The sequence below is a fragment of the Juglans regia genome, chromosome 8 (genome assembly GCF_001411555.2).
Source record: "Juglans regia cultivar Chandler chromosome 8, Walnut 2.0, whole genome shotgun sequence".
NCBI classification, from domain to species: Eukaryota; Viridiplantae; Streptophyta; class Magnoliopsida; order Fagales; family Juglandaceae; genus Juglans; species Juglans regia.
This window is the reverse complement of record NC_049908.1, coordinates 29,499,566-29,520,596: the sequence shown is the minus strand read 5'-3', so window position 1 is coordinate 29,520,596 and position 21,031 is coordinate 29,499,566. Positions and strand designations below refer to the sequence as shown.

The window sequence follows — 21,031 nt, the reverse complement described above, 5'->3', positions numbered from 1 at the left end:
TAATTTTTTTTTCTCTTTTATCTATATTCATCAATGAAACTGTACACGTAATCCCCTAATTAGAATTGTAAATTAAATTTCTCTTACTATAATGGGCCGAGTTTAAAATAAAATTTTCAAACAACGCCGGACGAACAGTAAGCTTAATTAAAATGAAGGAATATTTAATTTGGGGATTGTTTCGGTGATGCCAATTTTGTCCCAAAAAGATGGTAATTGGTGATTCTTTCGCATATCGTTTGGTATTTGTCAAGTTGCCACGCAACGGACACAGCGACAACCACATTATAAAATTATTTATTTATTTTTTTTAAATGCTGACATGCCACCTAGAATACGCTTGTCTGGTTGACGGAAAGTACTAATTAATTGCCAAATTTAAAAATTTCAAGCCTAAATTCAAATGACTGAATTGAGAATTAGGAAATCTTTGATAAATTAGATAAAGGTTAAAAATTGGTGAAATAGTTTGTGAATGATATTAAAATAGTTTCAATTGTGATCTATGATAGTATTTTGAGAAATGGTATAAAAAAATTTAAATATAAAATATTATAAAGTTAAAATATTATTTTTTTAATATTATTTTTATTTTATTTAAAAAAATAAAAATTTGAAAAAATTTTAATAATTAGATAATGATTAAATTAAAAATATTATATAGTAGCCCGATCAGTTTTACCACACAACATATTTTGAGTTTTTATTTTTTCTTTATTTTTCTTTTCACATTTTTGTAATATATTTAAATATTTTTAAAAAATAAAAAAAAATACACTAATACACTTAAAATCACTTCCTTCATCATTGAGTTAAAAAAAAAACCCAGCGGTCACAACGAGCGGTACAAGTGGGGCGGCAGGGTAGACTTTTCCTATTGAAAATGCTAGCATTTTTTGTTTCTAAGTTTGGGAGAATATAAAAAACAATTATCCGTGAAATGCAAAGAGTCTTGTGTCCAGTTCAGTACTTTACATCTCTTACATGAATGAAATCTCCTTTCTATTCTCAACTACAGATTTTTTGAAGCAGTTTTTTTTATTAATAGATTTTTAATGACAAACTAACATTTAAAAAAATTGGAAAACTGGACTGGAAACTGTAAAAATCAGAGATACCAGTTTAGAAAAATAATTAGTGCATAATTAGTTTTGAAAAATGTAAAATCGGCAAAAACAAGTTCGGTCTTAAATTTTGTTTAAAACCGGATCAAACTAGACCGATTACACACCCTTGTGACAACCATTAATTGATTTATTTTTTCTTAAATACTGACGTGCAACCTAGAATAGGCGTGTCTGGTAGACGAAAAGTACTAATTGCCAAATTTAAAAATTTCAAGCATAAATTCAAATGACTGAATTTATAATTAGGGAATCTTTGAGAAATTAGATAGAGATTAAAAATTTATGACTAGTCATGAAATAGTTTGTGAATGATATTAAAATAGTTTGAGTTATGATATATTATGGTATTTTGAGAAATGATATAGAAAAAGTTAAATAAAAAATAATATAGAGTTAAACAATAATTATAATATTATTTTTTAATATTATTTTTGTTTTGAGATTTGAAAAAATTAAATTATTTTATGTTTCTTTATAAGTTTGAGAAAATTATAATAATTAGATAATAATTAAATTAAAAAGTATCTATTTTATATAGTATTTGAGAAAGAAATAAAACATATAATGAGATAGGGTGATATGAAACTCATATGGTAAACAAAGACTCTAACTCTCTTAGTCATTTTTAAATGTCATACTTTTTTGTTTTTTCTTTATTGGTTGTAAGTGCTTGTTTTTTCTTAGTCATTATATATATATATATATATATATATATATATTTATATGTGAGCAATGCACAGAGTCTTATAATTTTAAAAAATAAAAAACATTTTATATTCAAATAATATTTCAAAATAAAATACTTAAAAGTACATTTAAATACTCTTATATTCATGACAGCTAATGGATCGGATAACGTAAACGGAATATATAAAACTTAGTGGAAATCATACGATTGACCAATTTTACATAAATTATATAAATTTATCTTAATATTTAAATATATTCAAATTTATTTTAAAAAAATTAAACAATTCATTTCGTTTCATCCCAACTAACTCAAATCAATTGGCATCCATCTCTTAACTCACGAGCGGGACTATGCCCACTAGGAAGCTTTTCTCTTCCTTTTTTTTGTTAAATTTTTATTATAATGTTGCTGGATTCGGAAAAGAGAAGGTAGCTAGGGAGTGGGTAATCGATCATGTTCCACTGGCAATTTTTAATTTGTATCTATATTCATCAATGAGACTGTACTCGTAATCCCCTAATAGAACTGTAAATAAAATTTCTCTTATTATAATGGGCCGGGTTTAAAATAAAATTTTCAAACAACGCAGGACGAATAGTAAGCTTAATTAAAATAAAGGAATATTTAATTTGGGGATTGTTTTGGTGATGCCAATTTTGTCCCAAAAAGATGGTAATTGGTGATTCTTTTGCATATTGTTTGGTATTTGTCAAGATGCCACGCAACGGACACGGCGACAACCACATTTTAAAATTATTTATTTATTTTTTTAAAATGCTGACATGCCACCTAGAATACGCATGTCAAGTTGACAGAAAGTACTAATTAATTGCCAAATTTAAAAATTTCGAGCATAAATTCAAATGACTGAATTGAGAATTAGAAAATCTTTGAGAAATTAGATAGAGGTTAAAAATTCGTGAAATAGTTTGTGAATGATATTAAAATAGTTTGAGTTATGATCTATTATAGTATTTTGAGAAATGGTATAAACAAATTTAAATAAAAAATATTATAAAGTTAAAATATTATTTTTATTTTGAAATTTAAAAAAATAAAAATTTGAAATTTTTTTAATAATTAGATAATGATTAAATTAAAATGTTAAATATTTAAAATTAAAAAATATCTATTTTATATAGTATTTGAGAAGGAAATAATAAGATATAATGAAATAGGATGATATAAAACTCATATAGTAAACAAAGACTCTTAGGGTACGTTTGGGTGATGAGAATATTTGAGAAGTGTTGAGAATATTTGTGAATAATTATGAGTAGAGATTGGAGTGAATTTGTGGGTCCCATTGAGAGTATTTTAAGTTGTTTTGATGTATAAAGTATGTTGAGTTGTTGACTTTTGGATAGGTAGTTGAAAAAGGTGTGGGTCCCATAAATATTATAGTGATTTTATTATAGTGATTTTTTAATATTAATAAATATTGTAGTGATTTTATTTTATTTTTATATATAATAATGATAAATATTATAATGATTTTATTTTTAATGTATATATAATAGTGATAAATATTATAATGATGTTATTTTCATATATATAATAATGATAAATATTATAGTAATGTTATTTTTTATTTATATATTATAGTGATTTTATTTTTTATTTATATATAATAGTAATAAATATTATAGTAATTTTATTTTTTATTTATATATAATAGTGATAAATATTATAGTAATTTTATTTTTTATTTATATATTATAGTGATTTTATTTTTTTATTTATATATAATAGTGATTTTATTTTTTATTTTTATATTTTTTATTGGCTCTTTAGTTTTTGTTGGTCGTGATCTGCTCGTTTCTCTCCCTGATAATCTGATTCATTGTTCACGTTGGCTGCTATAGCCATTTTACCCTATTATGCGCTGCTACAAAAGTTGGACTTGCGAACACTGATCCAGCTTGGCGTTTTAAAATCGATTCCATCAATGAGCGTCATTGTTTTGCGGTCTTCATATTTCAAAGCAGCAAAAGATCAGAGGTACGTACGTGCTTCTAATTTTTCCCATCTCTCTTAGTTATTATTTATATATATTCAGTACTATTCCCACCAATCACCATAAAGATTCAGTCATATATCTGAATTATTCATCGGTTGTGTTCGTAATATACATTTTACTTATGCAGCTGCTAAAATTAAAGTTCTAATTGCTGACGTGTGACAACCACATTTTAAAATTATTTATTTATTTTTTTAAAAATGCTGACGTGTCACCTAGAATACGCATGTTAGGTTGACAAAAAGTTCTAATTGCGAAATTAAAAATTTCAAGCATAACCTTCAAATAACTAAATTTACAATTAGGGAATATTTGGGAAATTAGATAGAGATTGTGAAATAGTTTGTGAATGGTATTAAAATGATTTGAGTTATGATATATTCTGGTATTTTGAGAAATAATATTGAAAAAGTTAAATAAAAAATATTATAAAATTAAAATATTATTATTATTATTATTATTTTTTTAGTTTGAGATTTCAAAAAATTAAATTATTTTTATATTTTTAGACACTCAAAATCTTTTCATTTGTTTGGAAGAAAAGTTCTTCAACTCAATCGGCAGGAAATATCCATTAGCATGTTTGGTTATAAATAAGATTTTCAAACAACTCAGGCCGGATGAACAGTAAACTTAATTAAAATAAAAGAATATTTAAATAAATCAGTAGGAAGATAATAGAAAATGAAAAGTACAGTATTTCTCAAAATTGGATAATTATAAAGAAAGAAGATTATTTTACCTAAATTTCATAAGTCCCCCAATGTGAATGCTTTTGTAATTTGGTATTGTTTCGGTGATCCCATTTTGTCCCAAGAAGTTGCTAATTTTGTGATTCTCTGAGAGAATTTGTCATCTGTATTTGTCAATAGGACAATAACGGCACACAACGAACACGGCGACAACCACATTTTAAAATCATTTATTTATTTTTGTTAAAATGCTGATGTGTCACCTAGAATACACGTGTCAGGTTGAGGGAAACTGCTAATTGCAAAATTTAAAAATTTTAATCATAAATTCAAATAACTGAATTTACAATTAGGGAATCTTTGAGAAATTAGATAGAGATTAAAAATTTGTGGATAGTCGTGTAATAGTTCTTGAATGGTATTAAAATGATTTGAATTATGACATATTATGGTATTTTAAGAAATAATATAGAAAAAGTTAAATAAAAATTATTATAAAGTTAAAATATTATTATAATATTACTTTTTTTTTGAAATTTTAAAAAATTAAATTATTTTTATATTTTATTATAAATTTAAGAAAATTATAATAATTAAATTAAAATGTATCTATTTTATATAATATTTGAGAAGAAAATAAAATATTGAGATAGGATGATATGAAACTCATATCGTAAACAAAGACTCTTACTCTCTTGGTCATTTTTAAGTGTCATACTTTTTTGTTTTTACTCTATTGGTTGTAAGTGCTTGTTTTTTCCTGCATTATATATATAAATATATATATATATATATATATATATATATATATTCAGTACTCTTCCCACTATAAAGAGTCAGTCATATGTCCAACTTCGCCGAACATTATTAATCATGTTTCACTGCTAAATGCCGGTCGATCTTGGTTTTCATCTAATTAATTGATTCCGTTGACCATCTTGGCATCTTTGCTCTTGGTTTGCACTTTTGATGCGGATCATCGAGGAGGAAGAAATTAAAGTGAGGTACGATCATGATTTTCCAATCAAAAGTATGAATTTATGAGTCATCATGTTTAATTAAATTCTTTCATATATATGATATTTGTTTTTTCCACATCATTTGCTTTAAAGATTTAGCACAGTTCATTAATTAGTTTAGATATCATATGTGATGATCTAGTTCTTCAGACTCTGATCCAATGTTTTGAATACCGTACCGGACATCGTACCGGTCAAGATACTGGAACGAAATATTTCGATATCGGTACCGTTTCGGAATAGCATTTCGGGATAACGTTTCGGGATAATCGATATATAAATAAATTATATATATAAATATATATATATATATAAATTATATTTCAAAATAATAGTCTATATATAAATAAATTATATATAAATACATATATATAAATTATAAATAGTCTAGGCTGAATTAAGGGTTAAAAAATAAGTTTGTAGTTTCAAAAAATGAAAAAAAAAAAAAAAACACACAGGCCGAAATATCGGCCGGGGCCGATACAGGCCGAAATTTAGTTCGGAATGGCCGATACCAGCCGGTACGGGACAGATATAGTACTTGTACCGGCCGGACGGCTGAAACGAAAAATTTCGGCCGTACCGGCCGGTATGGTACGAAATGTAAAACACTGCTCTGACCCCCAAAAACAAATATCTGTGTCATATTTCTTCCATAATATTTGCATTTTCACACTTGTAATTATGTTAAAAAAAAAAATTGAACTTTCAGCACAGAGCTTAATTGGATCAGGGCGTAACGAAGAAAGTGACGCATTTGTGAAAGAGTAACCGAGAGTGGTTGATCATCCTTTCTCTGTTCCTGCCTTTTGGCATATTGATAATTGCCATTTCTTTTCTTTTCTTTTTCTTTTTTCTGGTTTTTGGTGAAAAGCTTTCTCAATGCATTCTTGGGTTGTCGTTCTACTTCAGTGATTCATTTTAGTACTGATCCGTCTTTATTACAGTATACCACTCCCAACTCTGTTTCTACAGATCATCGAGGAGGAAAAAATTAAAGTGAGGTATGATCATGATTTTCAAGATCAAAAGTATGAATTTATGAGTCATCATGTTTAATTAAATTCTTTCATATATATGATATTTGTTTTTTCCACATCGTTTGCTTTAAAGATTTAGCACAGTTCAATAATTAGTTTAGATACCATATGTGATGATCTAGTTCTTCAGACTCTGACCCCCAAAAACAAATATCTGTGTCATATTTCTTCCATAATATTTGCATTTTCACACTTGTAATTATGTTAACAAAAAAAAAAATTTGAACTTTCAGCACAGAGCTTGACTGGATCAGGGCCTAACGAAGAAAGTGACGCATTTGTGAAAGAGTAACCGAGAGTGGTTGATCATCCTTTCTCTGTTCCTGCCTTTTGCCATATTGATAATTGCCATTTCTTTTCTTTTCTTTTTCTTTTTTCTGGTTTTTGGTGAAAGGCTTTCTCAATGCGTTCTTGGGTTGTTGTTCTACTTCCGTGATTCATTTTAGTACTGATCCGTCTTTATTGCAGTATACCACTCCCAACTCTGTTTCTAGTCTGGTCTCAAAACCCCGCCCACCTAGTTTTCATTTCTCTTTGCTTAATTTGGTTTCCAACTTCATCCTATTGACTCTTTACTCCAGCCTCTAGTCTATCAATGTCCTAAGGAGAGATACTCGAACTTATTTCTTTGTTTTTCCCCGTGCTTTATTGCCATTGCAATTTCAACTTCTATATTTTTCCTGGTTTTCATCTGTTTGTTTGAGTTTAAAAATTTTATAAAAAACAAATTCCCTAAAAAAAAAAATTAAGAGGAAGTTGGTGACGGACCGTGGCAAACAAGAATGGAGGAGATCGTTCTTGCAGTTTTAGCGAAAATCGCAGAGTACACTGTTCAACCAGTTGGACGGTGGCTATGTTATTCATGTCACTACAAGAGCAACATGGAGCATTTGAAGAATCAGGAAATGATGCTGCGGGATGCTCAGAAAGAGGTTGAACGCAAGGTTAAAACTGCTTCAGATAACGGCGATCAAATTAAAGATAATGTAGAAACGTGGTTGAAAAAGGTGGATGAAATTATCAAGAAACTTGGTGGAGGTGAAGAAGAAGGGGAATCGAGGAACTCTAATCCGTCATGCCTGAACTTGAAGCAACGACATCAGATGAGCCGGGAAGCAAAGGAGATGGTGGATAATATTGCTGAACTTCTTAAAATGGAAAACTTCGTCAGCGGCGTTTCCCATCGTCTTGCTGCGCAAGATAGGGTGACTCCAATAAACATGGATTACATGACCTTGGATTCGAGGATATCAATTACGAAGAGAATTATGGAGGCATTGGGAGATGCTAATATTAACAAGATCGGCGTGTGGGGGTCGCCTGGAGTTGGAAAGAGTACACTGATGAAAGAAATTTTCAGGAAAGCCAAGGAAGAAAGCTTATTCGATGAGGTGGCTCTGGCAAATGTGACGAAAAGCCCAAACCTAAGTCAAATTCAAGAAGAAATTGCAAACATGCTAGATCTAAAGCTTGATCCTAATTGTAAAACTGAAATGGTAAGAGCAGCCCATCTACGGGCGAGGTTAGAAAAAGACAAGGAGAAGAAGATACTTGTTATCTTGGATGATATATGGAAGCGACTTGATTTGGAGGAAATAGGAATTATTCCTTCCGAAAGATGCAAAGTACTACTCACATCCAGAGATCGACATGTACTAGCTTCTGAGATGGTCAACGAAGAGAACAGCTTTAAACTCGACACTTTAGGAGAAGAAGAAGCATGGAACTTATTTGAAAAGATGGCAGGTGATTTTGCGAAAGATGATCTTGACTTGCGAAACACAGCAATTGAGGTAGCTAAAGCATGTGGAGGTCTTCCTATTGCACTTGTAACAGTTTCTAGGGCATTAAAGAACAAGAATTCGAGAATCTGGAAGGATGCCCTGTTGAAACTAACAAAATCCACTCCAGAACATGACACAGAAATATGGTCACCCGTATATTCTTGTATACAACTGAGTTATAAACATCTTGATGGTAGAGAGCTCAAATCCCTCTTTTTGCTTTGTGCTCGACAAGGTTACTACATTTCCTATCGGGACTTGTTGAGATATGGTTTCGGTCTGTGTTTATTCTGTGGCATTGATACATTGGATGGAGCAAGAAACAGACTAGAATATTTAGTTAGCAAGCTCCAAGATGCTTGTTTGCTACTACAAAGTCCGCGTAGCTCTGAGGAATTTTACATGCATGATGTTGTTCGTCATGTCGCTACAATGATTGCATCCAATGATGATCATAATATGTTTGTCATGAGAGGCGATGGTGGGTAAATAGCATGGCGAGATGTGGATTCACAAAAAAGATGCGAGGCGCTCTCTATTCATGGTGGAGATCATATCCATGATAAATATCTCAATGAAATATAATGTCCTAAATTAAGATACTTTTATGTCCAGTGTGAATCTTGATATGTGAAAATCCGAAGCAGTTCCTTCCAAGGGATGGACAAGCTCGAATTATTATTAAATAATAAACATACAAATTATTATTATTTTTAAAAAGGCACTAATATGGATTCTGTACACTTTATCAGTACATTTTGTATGTGGAAGTATCATCTTCCATCTGAAACTTCTATGTAAATTTATTGTTAAGGAAAAAGCTATAGTGGTTGAGACTTGGGTCTTGATGATGGGTTCAACAATATATTTTTTTTAATTTAATGATTAAGAAAATATCTTTTATTGTTATGATTTTTTTAAAAATATTTAAAGATATAAAAGAATGATTGAAAAAAAAATATTTAACTTTATCGGGTCCCATCCTTGAGCTACACCCTCGATGGGTGTAGCACTATTCATTTGTTAACAACGCTTCTAATTACATGTATTCTAGATTACTAGATATGACACAAAAATATTGTTTCAATAGTGAATTGAGATTTTTTTTGAATAGTGAATTGAGATGAAAATAGTTGAGATGAAAATTAAAAGTTGATTAAAATATTGTCAAAATATTATTTTTTAATATATATATATATATTTTAGATTTGAAAATGTTAGATTATTTATTGTATTTTGTTGAAAATTTTGAAAAACTTGTAATAATTAGATGATATGAATTAAGGTAGATTCGGACAAGACCTAAACATGCATGCAGCTCCACAAACCAATTTTCTCTGCTCTGCCTTTAATCGAAGCAAGTGCCTTTTTTTTTTTTTAATTGAAATTTGTAATGACTTAATCCTGCAAGTTGCCTTTCCTAAATTGACAAATTTGCTTTTATGGAATCTACCCAAAATAAAGCGTGTATGTAGTAAAGACCCCCAAACAATTCTCAGGTTTTAAAATCTACAAAGAATTCATGTTTCAAAATGTGCGAGTCTTAATAGTTTGTTTCTAGCCTCGATCGGTACTTGTCTTAAGCAATTGAAGCAAATTAGAATTAGTGATTGTGGGGTACTGGAGGAAATTGTTGAGGCTGAGGGAGGAGAAACAGTGGGAAGGATGTTGGAGTTCGAGTTCCCTCAAGTAACTTCTTTGGTTCTTGAAAATTTACAGAGACTTGAGTGTTTTTACAAGGGACTGCATATTTCAAAATGGCCGATGCTAAAAAAGATGTCGATTGAAGAATGCGAGAAAGTTGAGGTACTATTTGCTTTAGGACTTGTGAGTTTTGAAAAAACAGTTGAAGAGAGGCAGTATTCTCAGATGTCAATTCAACAACCCCTTTTCTGGGTGGATAAGGTAAGAGATTATAAATTATTTAGCTCTATTAAGATTTTCACATTTAGGTAGAAGACGTAGAACTGACATCATTTTCATGAAAGTGAATGAAAATTTTACATCCCAAAATTATAAAATCATTTTGATGTCTTTAATTAAGTTGATGAATTTAGTTAATTAATCTCTTTAAATGGTATACTTAATCATAATATGATAATTACTAAAAAAATACTCAGTTCTCCATATTATATATATCATGGTTTTCATTATTTAAAGTTTTTACATATTTTTTTATTGTTTTAGCCAGTCACATTAGATTATCTATCAGTTTAGCTAAATTATAAAAATAATAGTTTTAAATTTGTTTTGTTATTTCTTTATTTTAAGCCATTTTCGCCTACCACAAATCCAATTCAAAATACAAATAGAATTTTTACACTAGAGATTCAAAAGCCAAGAAAGAAGCAAGAAAAAACAAATTAAAAAAGGAAGAGGTCCAATTTGCTTGTTGAGTAATGAAACCAGGAAAAAAAGTTTCAGTTCAAAATCTGAGAATAGAGAGTTACGATTATGATAGAATTCAAGTTCCGTCTCTTTAATTTAATTATTTTAACTACCAGTAATGGAGATGGTAAAATATATTATCTGTGTTCATGTATTTTGTGATATCTTAAATGAAACTCAGTGTTGTCATGAATTTAACAGAAGCCAGTCCCGAGCTTGGAGATATTGAAAATTTCTAAAATGGAAAAGTTGGAAATTATATGGAATATCAAGGACTCCCATCAACGCGATATGTACAACTTTCCAAAACTACTTCATATTGATGTTTCATTGTGTGAGAGTTTGAAAAGTTTGTTTCCAACAGCCTCGGTTGCTGCAAGTCTCCAGGAATTGCAGTCTCTCATAATAACAGGTTGTGGGGTATTAGAGGAAATTGTCGAGAGAGAAGACGGGATAGATCCAACAACGAGACTTTCATTCCCCAACCTAATTTGTCTAGGACTTTATGGGTTACCAAAACTCTCAAGTGGTAACCCATAAAGTATTCGTAGCCTTTCAATTGTATTCGTGAAATGAATTCAACTCTGTGAAGCATTTTTGCGAACACCTTTCCTGCACTCTTATTTCTATTACTTTTCAAGACGGCATTAAATGATAGATTCACAAGTAAAACATAATAAATAACATTCAATCATCTAATGACACATCATGGGATGATGAGAGGATGATGAGTAGCATTACTCTATTTGAAAAGCAAGAGGGGCAAAATAGTAAAGAGTCACACGCCTTAATAACCAGCCGTAATCGGTCGATGGAGAGGAGAAAAACCAGTCGTATCGACTCTGGCAGTCACGGTAGGTTCTCAGTTTGAGCTAGCGACAATAGTGGTCTGAGAGAGTAGAGAGAGAGGATGAAAGAAACTAGAAATTGATTGGGGAAGAAGAAGGGAGGTAGAAGACGATATAATATCGAAACGACACCGTTTGGTTTTAAATCAAACGGCGTCATTCCACATTTTTTTTTTCCCATACATTAAGGCTAAAACGACGTGCGTTGTTTCAGTTGAGCAAATAACTGCCACACGCCGGCTAGTTCTTCATCGATTTTGGCTGGTTCCTGACTCTAGTGGCCGGTTCCAGTCGTTTGCTGCCAGTTTGGTCAGTTCCTGTACACCCCTAATGGTCAGGGACGGAAGAAAGAGTCACAAAAAAAGGAGCAACCGGACTTTTTGTGTTCCCTAAGCTAATTGAAATGGAACTTGATGAATGGCCAGTTTTCAGGTCTTGCTACGACGTTCCTTGCAAGACTACCAAATCTGTTGATGTTTGAAGTATCTAATTGTGGCTGGGAGAAAATATTCCCAGCTTACGAACTTCTTGATCGAGAAAAACAAGATTTGGTAGTCCCACGATTAAGACAACTAGTGCTCAAGCATCTACCTATGCTTACAGTTACACATTTGTGGAAAGAAAATACCCAACCATGCCCACTTTTTCATAATTTGGAAATTCTCCGACTATCACGATGCGCCAAATTGAAAAATCTAGTGCCATCCTCAGTATCTCTTCCAAATTTGGTAGGATTGAAACTATTGAATTCTCACGAATTGATCAATTTGGTTAAACCCTCAACATGCAGTTAGAACTCTGCTGCAACTCAAAATAATGACTATAAGCAAATGCAAAAGGATTATAGAAATTGTAGCAACGGAAGATAGTGAAGCAAATGTGGCGATTACTCAACAAATTAACATACTTAGAACTTGAGGGCTTATCAAACCTCACAAAGTTTTGCTCTGGATCAGCTTATAATTCCTTCGAGTTCTCCATCTTTGGAGAATGTAAATTGTAATTGTGAGATGTTGTCCTGAGATGGAGACGTTCTGTCACGGAGTCTTGAGTACACCAAAGCTACGTTGGAATTAGCATGATCTTAATACTGTCACACATTGGCTTCGAGAGTCAAATCACTATGATACAACTCAATGGTTATTCTAAGAAAGGGTTAAGTCTATTCCCAACTTATAAAACCATGAAGTTTAATCTTTGAATGTAATAATCAGTAACTGCAAGCAACCAATTATATATATATATATATATATATATATATTTTCCCACGTCTTAACACACTAGATAGTTTAAATATATTAGTATTCGATACAAACTTTGGTGTTTTTAGCAACACTTAATGCTTATTGTTAAGATACAAATAGGTAATTAAATATGTATTTTTCCATTAGGTTAAAGTAAAATTGGTGGTTTAACACTCATCAATAACACTAATTTTTCTCTCATTATAGGTACTGGCAGTGATAAAATATACACGACCCAAAGTAAGTCTACTAGGCCCCAGTCCAAAGGGGAGGTCCCATCACTAGAAGATAAAGGAAGAGAGAGGAACGTGAGACAAGGAAGGGACAAGGAAAAATAGAAGGTGTCAGGAGAAATGAAAGGTGGATATGGAAAGGAAAAGAAGAAAATAGAAAGAAATGGAAGATGTCAAGTAAGATTTTTTTGAAAACAATTGAAAGAATATTATTATGAGAATAAAAAAATAAACTTACATATTTTTAATTAGTGTGCATGTATTTAGAATATTTCTTTTTAAAAGAAAAAAAACGATGAGGATGCCAATATATTCAATTCATACATAATTTTGTTATATATAATCAAGTTTATATACTGATCTACGTATTAATATTATTGTCTTTATATTTTAAATTCAAAATTCAAATTAACATTATTTTTAAAAAATTTATTTTTTAATTAATCAATACGTATAATTAAATTTTTCGATTGTATATGAGCCTAAAAAAGAAAAACAGAATCAGATATAATATACGATTAATTAACACTTCTTCTCTTCCAGATCTACTGGACGGTGCTCGATCATTTTCTCTCGCTTTTAACAGTCGCCCTCTCTCTTTCTCTCTGCTTCGCCAGGTAATCTCTTCCTATCTATCTCCGTCTTAGGGTTTTAATTGGAACTTTTTTTTTTACTCTGTTTTTTGGCTTTTAATCTCATGGAAATTAACTGGGTTTGTTTAAAAGAAAAGGTAGGGAAGGTAGAAGTTAGAAAATAAAATGGATTTTCTGGTGCTTGGTATTGTAGAGTTTTTAACGCGCTAAAGTGCGAGTCTCCACCCATTGTGGTATTACTTTTAGGCTAGGTTGAACTAAACTCTGATTTTTTAGGTAGATGCATTTTTGTTGTTCTATTCATGGATTTATCGATGTGAATGATTCATCGTGAGATTTATAAAATTCACTGCTTGATTTTATTCATTGGATTAAAGATGTTTTTCACATGGTAGAAGTACTTAGTTTGTCTAATGTGAGTTTCTGAAGGAGAAAATTGAGATGGCTTTCAGGGCATTTAGAGTTTGAATTAGTTTAGACTTAGTCGATATTCTTACGGCATTATGCTTTGTCGAGGTCATTATGCGCGAGCCACCACAAGAGTGCCGACTGGAAATAATGTTTCTATCGATAATAACGGTACAGAGTTTACTTTTTTGGTGTATTTCTAGAAAAGTCACTGAAAGATCTATGAGGATAGGGAGGGAAAACAAATGAGGTTATGAAAATTGTTCCTTTCTCGAATTCCCCCCAAAAGTTGTGTGATGGTGTTTTTTAACTGCGTTTTTTGATAGGGATATTGAACTACATTAGATGATATTCAATTCATTAAAAAGTAATTGGCTGCGTTAGGCAGTATTCAAATTGTTGTATTGCTCACTTAGACTATTCATGGCGAGAAATAGCATAGTTTCCAGTGCTAGAGCTGTGAAGATAACTTTATTGGTGCTTTCTTTTTATATGAAGTACCTAAGTAGTATGTATGAGGAAAGAAAAGCAAAAGGAAGTGAAAAGATAGGGCTGCTGTGATATTGCCCAAAGATTATTTATTGTGGGTGTCTTCTAGATCAAAGTTAATTTATTTTCTCCATTTTGGAAGAAGTTGACCTAAGAAAATATAAAGACAGTGTGTTCAAAAGCACACTATGCAGGTGAAGGAGGGCATGCCATGATCTAGTATGAGGTATACTTATCATCCTAGTTGGCTTAATCGAAAGATGGGTCAAGTTGTACAAGTGCTGCTTATTTTGAGATTGGAATTGACTGAGCAAACATAAATGCTTTTGTTTTTAGAGTTATATTTGACGGTAGAGCTTCCTATGCATTACTTAGATTCTCACTTGTCTTGCTGGGTGTCTTTCTTTTGCACTTCATATGTCTTTCTAGTTCTTGAATTCTTGGATAGCTTTTCAGCAAAAAAGCCTCCCACTCTATGTTTCCACTTCTGGTACTTTCTTTAAAGATATCGAATAGATTTTTTAGATCAGATGATCTTATAGCAAAACAGGCACCCCTGTCAATTCTTCCAAATTATCAATGAACAATTTGTTGTTGCATTCATCCTGCATAAAAAATAAATTAACCAATGGAGCAGGTTTCAAGTAAATTTTCCATCTTTTCAAATCCATTTGTTATTGAAACTAGGAAGAAGCACATATTCCAACTGGATTTTGCGACTGCTTTCTGACTCCTAAGGAACTCTGATCCAGGAAGTCCTTGATCCCTTCGATATTAGAATTCCCTTGCTTCACCTCTTTCACTATGTGGCAATTCCCGATCTGGGAGGAGATAAAGAGGATGACAACTGAAAATTATGGTTTAGATAACAGTTGATGTTGATGGACATTTTTTATTTAACCTTTTTCCACTTATAAAAAAGTTTACCCTGTTCTTGATAGAAATAAATTTGCTGAACCCAAGCCTTCACAGATGAGAGGAAGCCAGTATGTAAAGATGGTAACTTACTTTTTTTTATTGTGTTGACCTTATTTTGATTGATGTGCTTGATAATTTATCAAGCTTGCACATAAATTGGTGCTTATGGGGATCTCTCTCTCTCTCTCTCTCATTTATTTTCACTAACAATTTTGGCAGTACACATGTATTCTAATACATAATGCATTCATTTTTTTTCAAGTTTTTGAACTTTTACTTCTTCCAATTTAATTGAATCAGAATATCTGAAGAATTGGATGCAAGTCCATGGAGCCTAGATAAAAATAATCAATTGACTAAATGCTTATGACTTCCTTATTCTCATTTTCTTCTTGTTTTTGTATCATCCTATCTGAATAGTTTAATCCAGTTTGCTTCTAGTTAATAGAAAACAAAGAAAAAGCTTTTTTATTGGCAACGTGCTTGCTGGGAAACATCTTGATCAGGCAGCCTCTTGGTTTGTGGAAATATGGAACAGGGGAAAAAAAAAAAAGGAAGCAGAGACTCCTGCAGAGGCACCTACTGAACCAGAGTCTTACATGAAGGAACAAAAAGATAACAAAAACAAATCAGACTCTCCTGTCGAGGCACCTATGAAACAAGATTATAAAAAGAAGGAAACAGAGGCATCTACTGGACCAGAGTCATCAAAAAAAGAAAACCCCGAAATCATTAAAGGCTGAATCAAAAATTGCAAAGATGCCTCTTGGTAGTAAATTTTTGAACTCCAGAAAAGATAAAGGTGGTCGACAGGCTCAGTGGAAACAGAGAGAGAATAATAAGCGTGTATTGAAGGGTAACATAGAAAGCAGCATTGGTGGAGGAGAGGTTAAAAGCTAAATTCTAGAGAAGAAGGCAGTGAGAAGAACGTCAATGATGAAGAGCATAAGGTGAAGAGCCATCAGCCTGAAAATAACCAAGAGAAGAAGATCATTGAGTTGGAAAATCACAAACAAAAAGAGAGAAACGAAGGAAGGCATCGTATGTCAGACGGTAGTACTGAGAGTCAAAAGAACAAAGAAAAACATGATGGCACTAAGAAGAGCCAATGTGATGAGAAGAATAAAGAAAAACTCGGCGGTTTGATATTCATGTGCAATGCAAAGACTAAGCCAAATTGTTTTCGCTATCGTGTAATGGGTGTTACAACAAGTAAAAAGGATGTCATGATAAACCTGGGATTAAACTTTTTCTCTATGATTTTGATTTGAAGCTTCTTTGTGGGATTTATAAGGCGGCCTCTTCTGGTGGCATTAAACTTGAGCCAAGGTGGGGCATTCCCTGTTCAGGTCAGATTTTCTTGGAGCTTGAGTTTTGTATCTAATTATTGTAATTTTATTCATCTATCTTGGTAGATCTGGATACTGATGAGTTATCAATTTTGAGGTGCGGTTCACTATTGAGAAAGATTGTCTTCCACTACCTGAGGGTGTTTTTAAGAAGGCAATCAAGGAAAATTATAATGAAAAGCACAAATTCAAAACAGAACTTACTGTTAAGCAAATAAGATTCACTTTTTTTTTGTCTCCGGTAGTTTGGGATCGTTGTATTTTTGTAATTTTTCCATTCAGGCAAGGAATCTTGAAAAGCTTTTTCGACCGGCTGAAGTTCATTCAACTGTGTTGCCTATCTACTTTCCTCAAGTCGCTAGAGTTGGTGACAGGAAAGTTCATGAAAGAGTAAGAGAAGTGTGGCCCCGTTATCAGAAGGAAACACTTGCTAGGGATCCTTATACAAATAGTGATTCTAGTAGATTTCAGTTGCCATCTTATGAAAGGGATCATCAGCGTCTTGTATACAGAGACATGGCAACTCTACCAAGAGAAGAGACTCCTCGGGACTTTTACCCGGCTGGAAAGGACTGTCGAGCTTATGGTCCTCAGGGAGAGCACCTTCTAAGACAGCCTTACCTTTTACATATAAATATTGTCCCCACAAAGAGAGAGACTGTTCAGGCCGATTCTCTCTACTTGAATGAGAGAGTACCATGCTTATGATCTTGGTGCTAGATGTGAAATGTCATCCACTGTACCTTTTGTGACTGCAACCTCTACTACTGGTTATCATTATGGTGTTTCATCAGGTTCTTATCCTATTGGTGGAACGCACCCAATCGAGAGTGCCAATTTACGCGGGACAGAAACTGATCAAGTGGGTAGTTTATACTCCACATATGTTGCTGATGCTTTACTGCACAAAGACAAGACACATCATTATCAGGCTGCCCAGCATGAAGCGGTGCCTGTGCTAGTTTCGTCTCGGTACTCTTTTGCTGGTCTATCATTCCTAGACCGCTGACTGAATTTGCATTTTAACATATGAATCCATTGTATTTGGACTTCTGTTTATTGGCACCTGATGTGCATATGAGGCACTCTTCAGTTGCATAATGTATGGATGAGGGAACAGTTTTGGGTTCCAAATTTGTACAGAACTGTGTAAGCGGCATTTTGGTACCCATCAAATTTCTTCGGTGTTCAGTGGGAAAAAAAAAAAAAAAATCAGAATTCTAGCCAAGTCCAAAATTTGGCTAGAATGTTAACTTTTGGTTATAGTATCAACTTTTGACTAGGTGTGTCCACATTGGACTAGCCATCTTAATGAAAAAATGCATGAACCTTGAATGATAGATTGAGATACACTGGGGATTGCTTTGTGCATCCCTTACGTGCATGCGGATGAGAACATTGAGAAGTTAAAATAATAATAATAAAGGATTTGCCCTCAGTGGAAGTATGCCACATCACAGGATGGCTACAGTATTATACAACGAATGTTATTCTAGCTTGTTAGACCATATACAATCACAATTATTCGTAACGTTTTCGTATTATCATCAGGAACAAAGATGAAAAAGGCAATTTAAACCTGATGGAAGAAAGAAGACCCATTAAAACTAAGGCGAATGAAAATTTGTTCAACATTATGTAATACTGATAAGAAAGAGGTCGGCATTACATGAAAAGGAAACAAAGCACAAGCACCCAATTTTAGATCACAAATACAGACCCAACGCAAAGGTTTGTCATTTATTTAGAAGAGTACTCAGGAAGTCCTTGCAGACCAATAATACCTGCACAAAATTCCGAGGTAATATTAAACATCATGCGAGCAGAAGGTAAAAGACAAGACAAGAGAATATAGAAAAAACCCACAATGCAGATTTTTTCATAGATCAAATATACGCTATTTTCAAAAGAGAGAGAGAGCGCATTGGTAACACCTTAGGACTAAACTGGCTAGAGCAGACTAAACTGGTGCAGGGTGGTGTTTAATTAGGCAATTTCAACATAAGTAATGCTAGATACAGTCTTAGGACGATTAAGCCTCACACACTCCTCCTTTGGAAAATAAATAGTGCCTATTTGCCTACATTTTTCAAAGGAAGGTGTGTGGGGCTTGCACACCCTAGAACTATACAAATTATTTCTCTTTCAAACATATAAAGATTTAAAAGAACTATGACATTCTTGTGCACAAATGTTATGAGCTCTCATATGCGGACTATGCCTTTTGTGTTCTTCAACGCAATTCTTGATTACTTGCAAAATAAGTTTTACAAGCTTTCAAATGGTACGTCTGTTTAAAGATCTAATTGTAGAAATTTAATTGATACTCCATGAAGTGGTATACTTGGCTGCATAAGTAGCAGGAAGAGATTTTATGGTTTACTGGAAGCCATGGAGTGTTTACAAATGAAACGTGCCCAATGTGGCATTTCACATAAAAGTGTGGAGATTTTATTCCAGTGTTTGAATGATTTGAAAATCTCGAGATGTATACTTAGTTTCTGTTCCTACGTCATCAGCTGGGACTTCATCAGTTTAATTTGATTTCACCAAAAAGCATGGTTGCAATAAGTAGTTCACAATTGTGTTTTTGTTGAAATGGGCACCATATGATATATGGTTTTGAATTAGCATTTTTGGAATTTTTTTGAGAAGTACCTTTATCTTATTGAAATTTCTAATTACAAATACTGAAGAAAGGAAGCGAGATTTGTGATTCAATCGCAAATCTCGCTGTAATAAAGTTTGGTGAGCATTAGCTCAACTCTAGAATAGGTAACAAACTGTGCCTTAAATTTGTTTGGGAGTTGTCAAATCATAAGGTTTCTTTAGTAATTGGAACAGCAGGGAGTCTTCGACTCTTAACTTTTCACTCAATCCCAATTTCAATGATCGCTTGAACAAACAGTTCCTATTGTGTTTCTGCACTGACAGAGTAAACTTTGTTGGTAATCATATAGTGGTTCTTTGTATGGTTGTTGGGACATATGGTTTTCAGCCTTCTGCCTGAGAGTAGCACACAGAGGAGGTAATTATAGCAGTCTGGGTTCTAGTCTAATTGGCACCATGTGATTAGAAGATAAAGTGATGAGGTCTCTAGAGGATAGTATTGTTATTATCATTATTTCCTTTTCACTAGCTGTTTTGGCAAACTAATCGAAAGGGTACATAGAACAATATCCCACGCAGATAATATAAAGATAGTTTGAATCTCTTTTAAGACAATTTCTATATATAGATGATACCATTTATTAGCAATGCAGCCTAGATTATGACTTCTCTGACTGATGGTAACATCAGTGATTACAAAGTGACCAAGCAAGCTGAAAATCTCCTCTACAAAGATTTTTTTCATGGCACTGTGCTGCTCATTCAAAATATGGCCATATTCATGGAGTCAGTGGCATGTCCCCATTCTTCTTACAACCCTCCAAGCTATTAAAAGATTAATTACTGTCAGTCGCTCCCAATTGATGTTGTAAGACAATTCTAGACTCATACAGCAGCAAAAGCAAGAGCAGCTGCCCTCTCAAAGCATCACCCTAACCTCCTTTATTGCTTGTTAGAGAGCCATCTGTGTTTGGTCATACTAATCTATAGGAGGATTTATCCACTAGGAATGTATTGTCAAGTTTTAGATGAATCGAGATTTGGCTTGTAAGAAGAGATTGCATGGATGTAAACAGAGAAGATGAATTGGAAATTCTTTCATGAAAAGGAATTGGATCATTAATTACAGAGTACTTGAACTATATTTATACAAGGCTAAATGAGAAATAACAGACTAACTATAATAACAGAAATAATTAACTCTTCTTCTCCTCTTCCAGTTTAACACGTGTAGCTTTAGATTTTAACTCCATTTGTTCGATCTGTGAGGCTATATTCCAACAACCCCCTCAAGATGAACATGTATATTAAGGATGTTCATCTTGCGAAGAGTATGATGAAATGGAAGAGAGCCTAGAGGCTTTGTTAAAATATCCGCCAGTTGTAATCTTGAAGGGACATGGAAGAGCTTGATGATGTTTTGTTGCAACTTCTCTCTAATAAGATGACAGTCTATCTGTATGTGCTTTGTTCTCTCGTGTTGGACTAGATTAGTTGCAATAGATAATGCTGATTTTACTGTCTGTATAAACCAAAGTTGGCTGCTGGTGGTTGATTGCTAGGTCTTGCATTGCATAA

At 32.6% G+C, this 21,031-nt stretch overlaps 3 protein-coding genes across 4 annotated transcripts in view; all 3 read left to right on the top strand.

Annotated features, from left to right (window-relative positions):
• LOC118349272 overlaps nt 1-7,221 on the top strand; it is a 50,747-nt gene extending 43,526 nt beyond the window's left edge. The window contains exon 7 of the mRNA XM_035693318.1: nt 6,823-7,221. Coding sequence (XP_035549211.1) covers nt 6,823-6,850 — 28 coding nt within the window. The 3' untranslated portion in view covers nt 6,851-7,221. The remainder of the gene's footprint in view (nt 1-6,822) is intronic.
• LOC109004516 (probable disease resistance protein At4g27220) overlaps nt 1-21,031 on the top strand; it is a 963,953-nt gene that overhangs the window by 885,950 nt on the left and 56,972 nt on the right. The gene's annotated exons all lie outside the window — the stretch shown is intronic.
• On the top strand, nt 7,372-8,862 carry LOC118349226 (disease resistance protein At4g27190-like). The gene has a single exon (XM_035692854.1). The coding sequence runs from the start codon at nt 7,372-7,374 to the stop codon at nt 8,860-8,862; it is 1,491 nt and encodes a 496-aa protein (XP_035548747.1).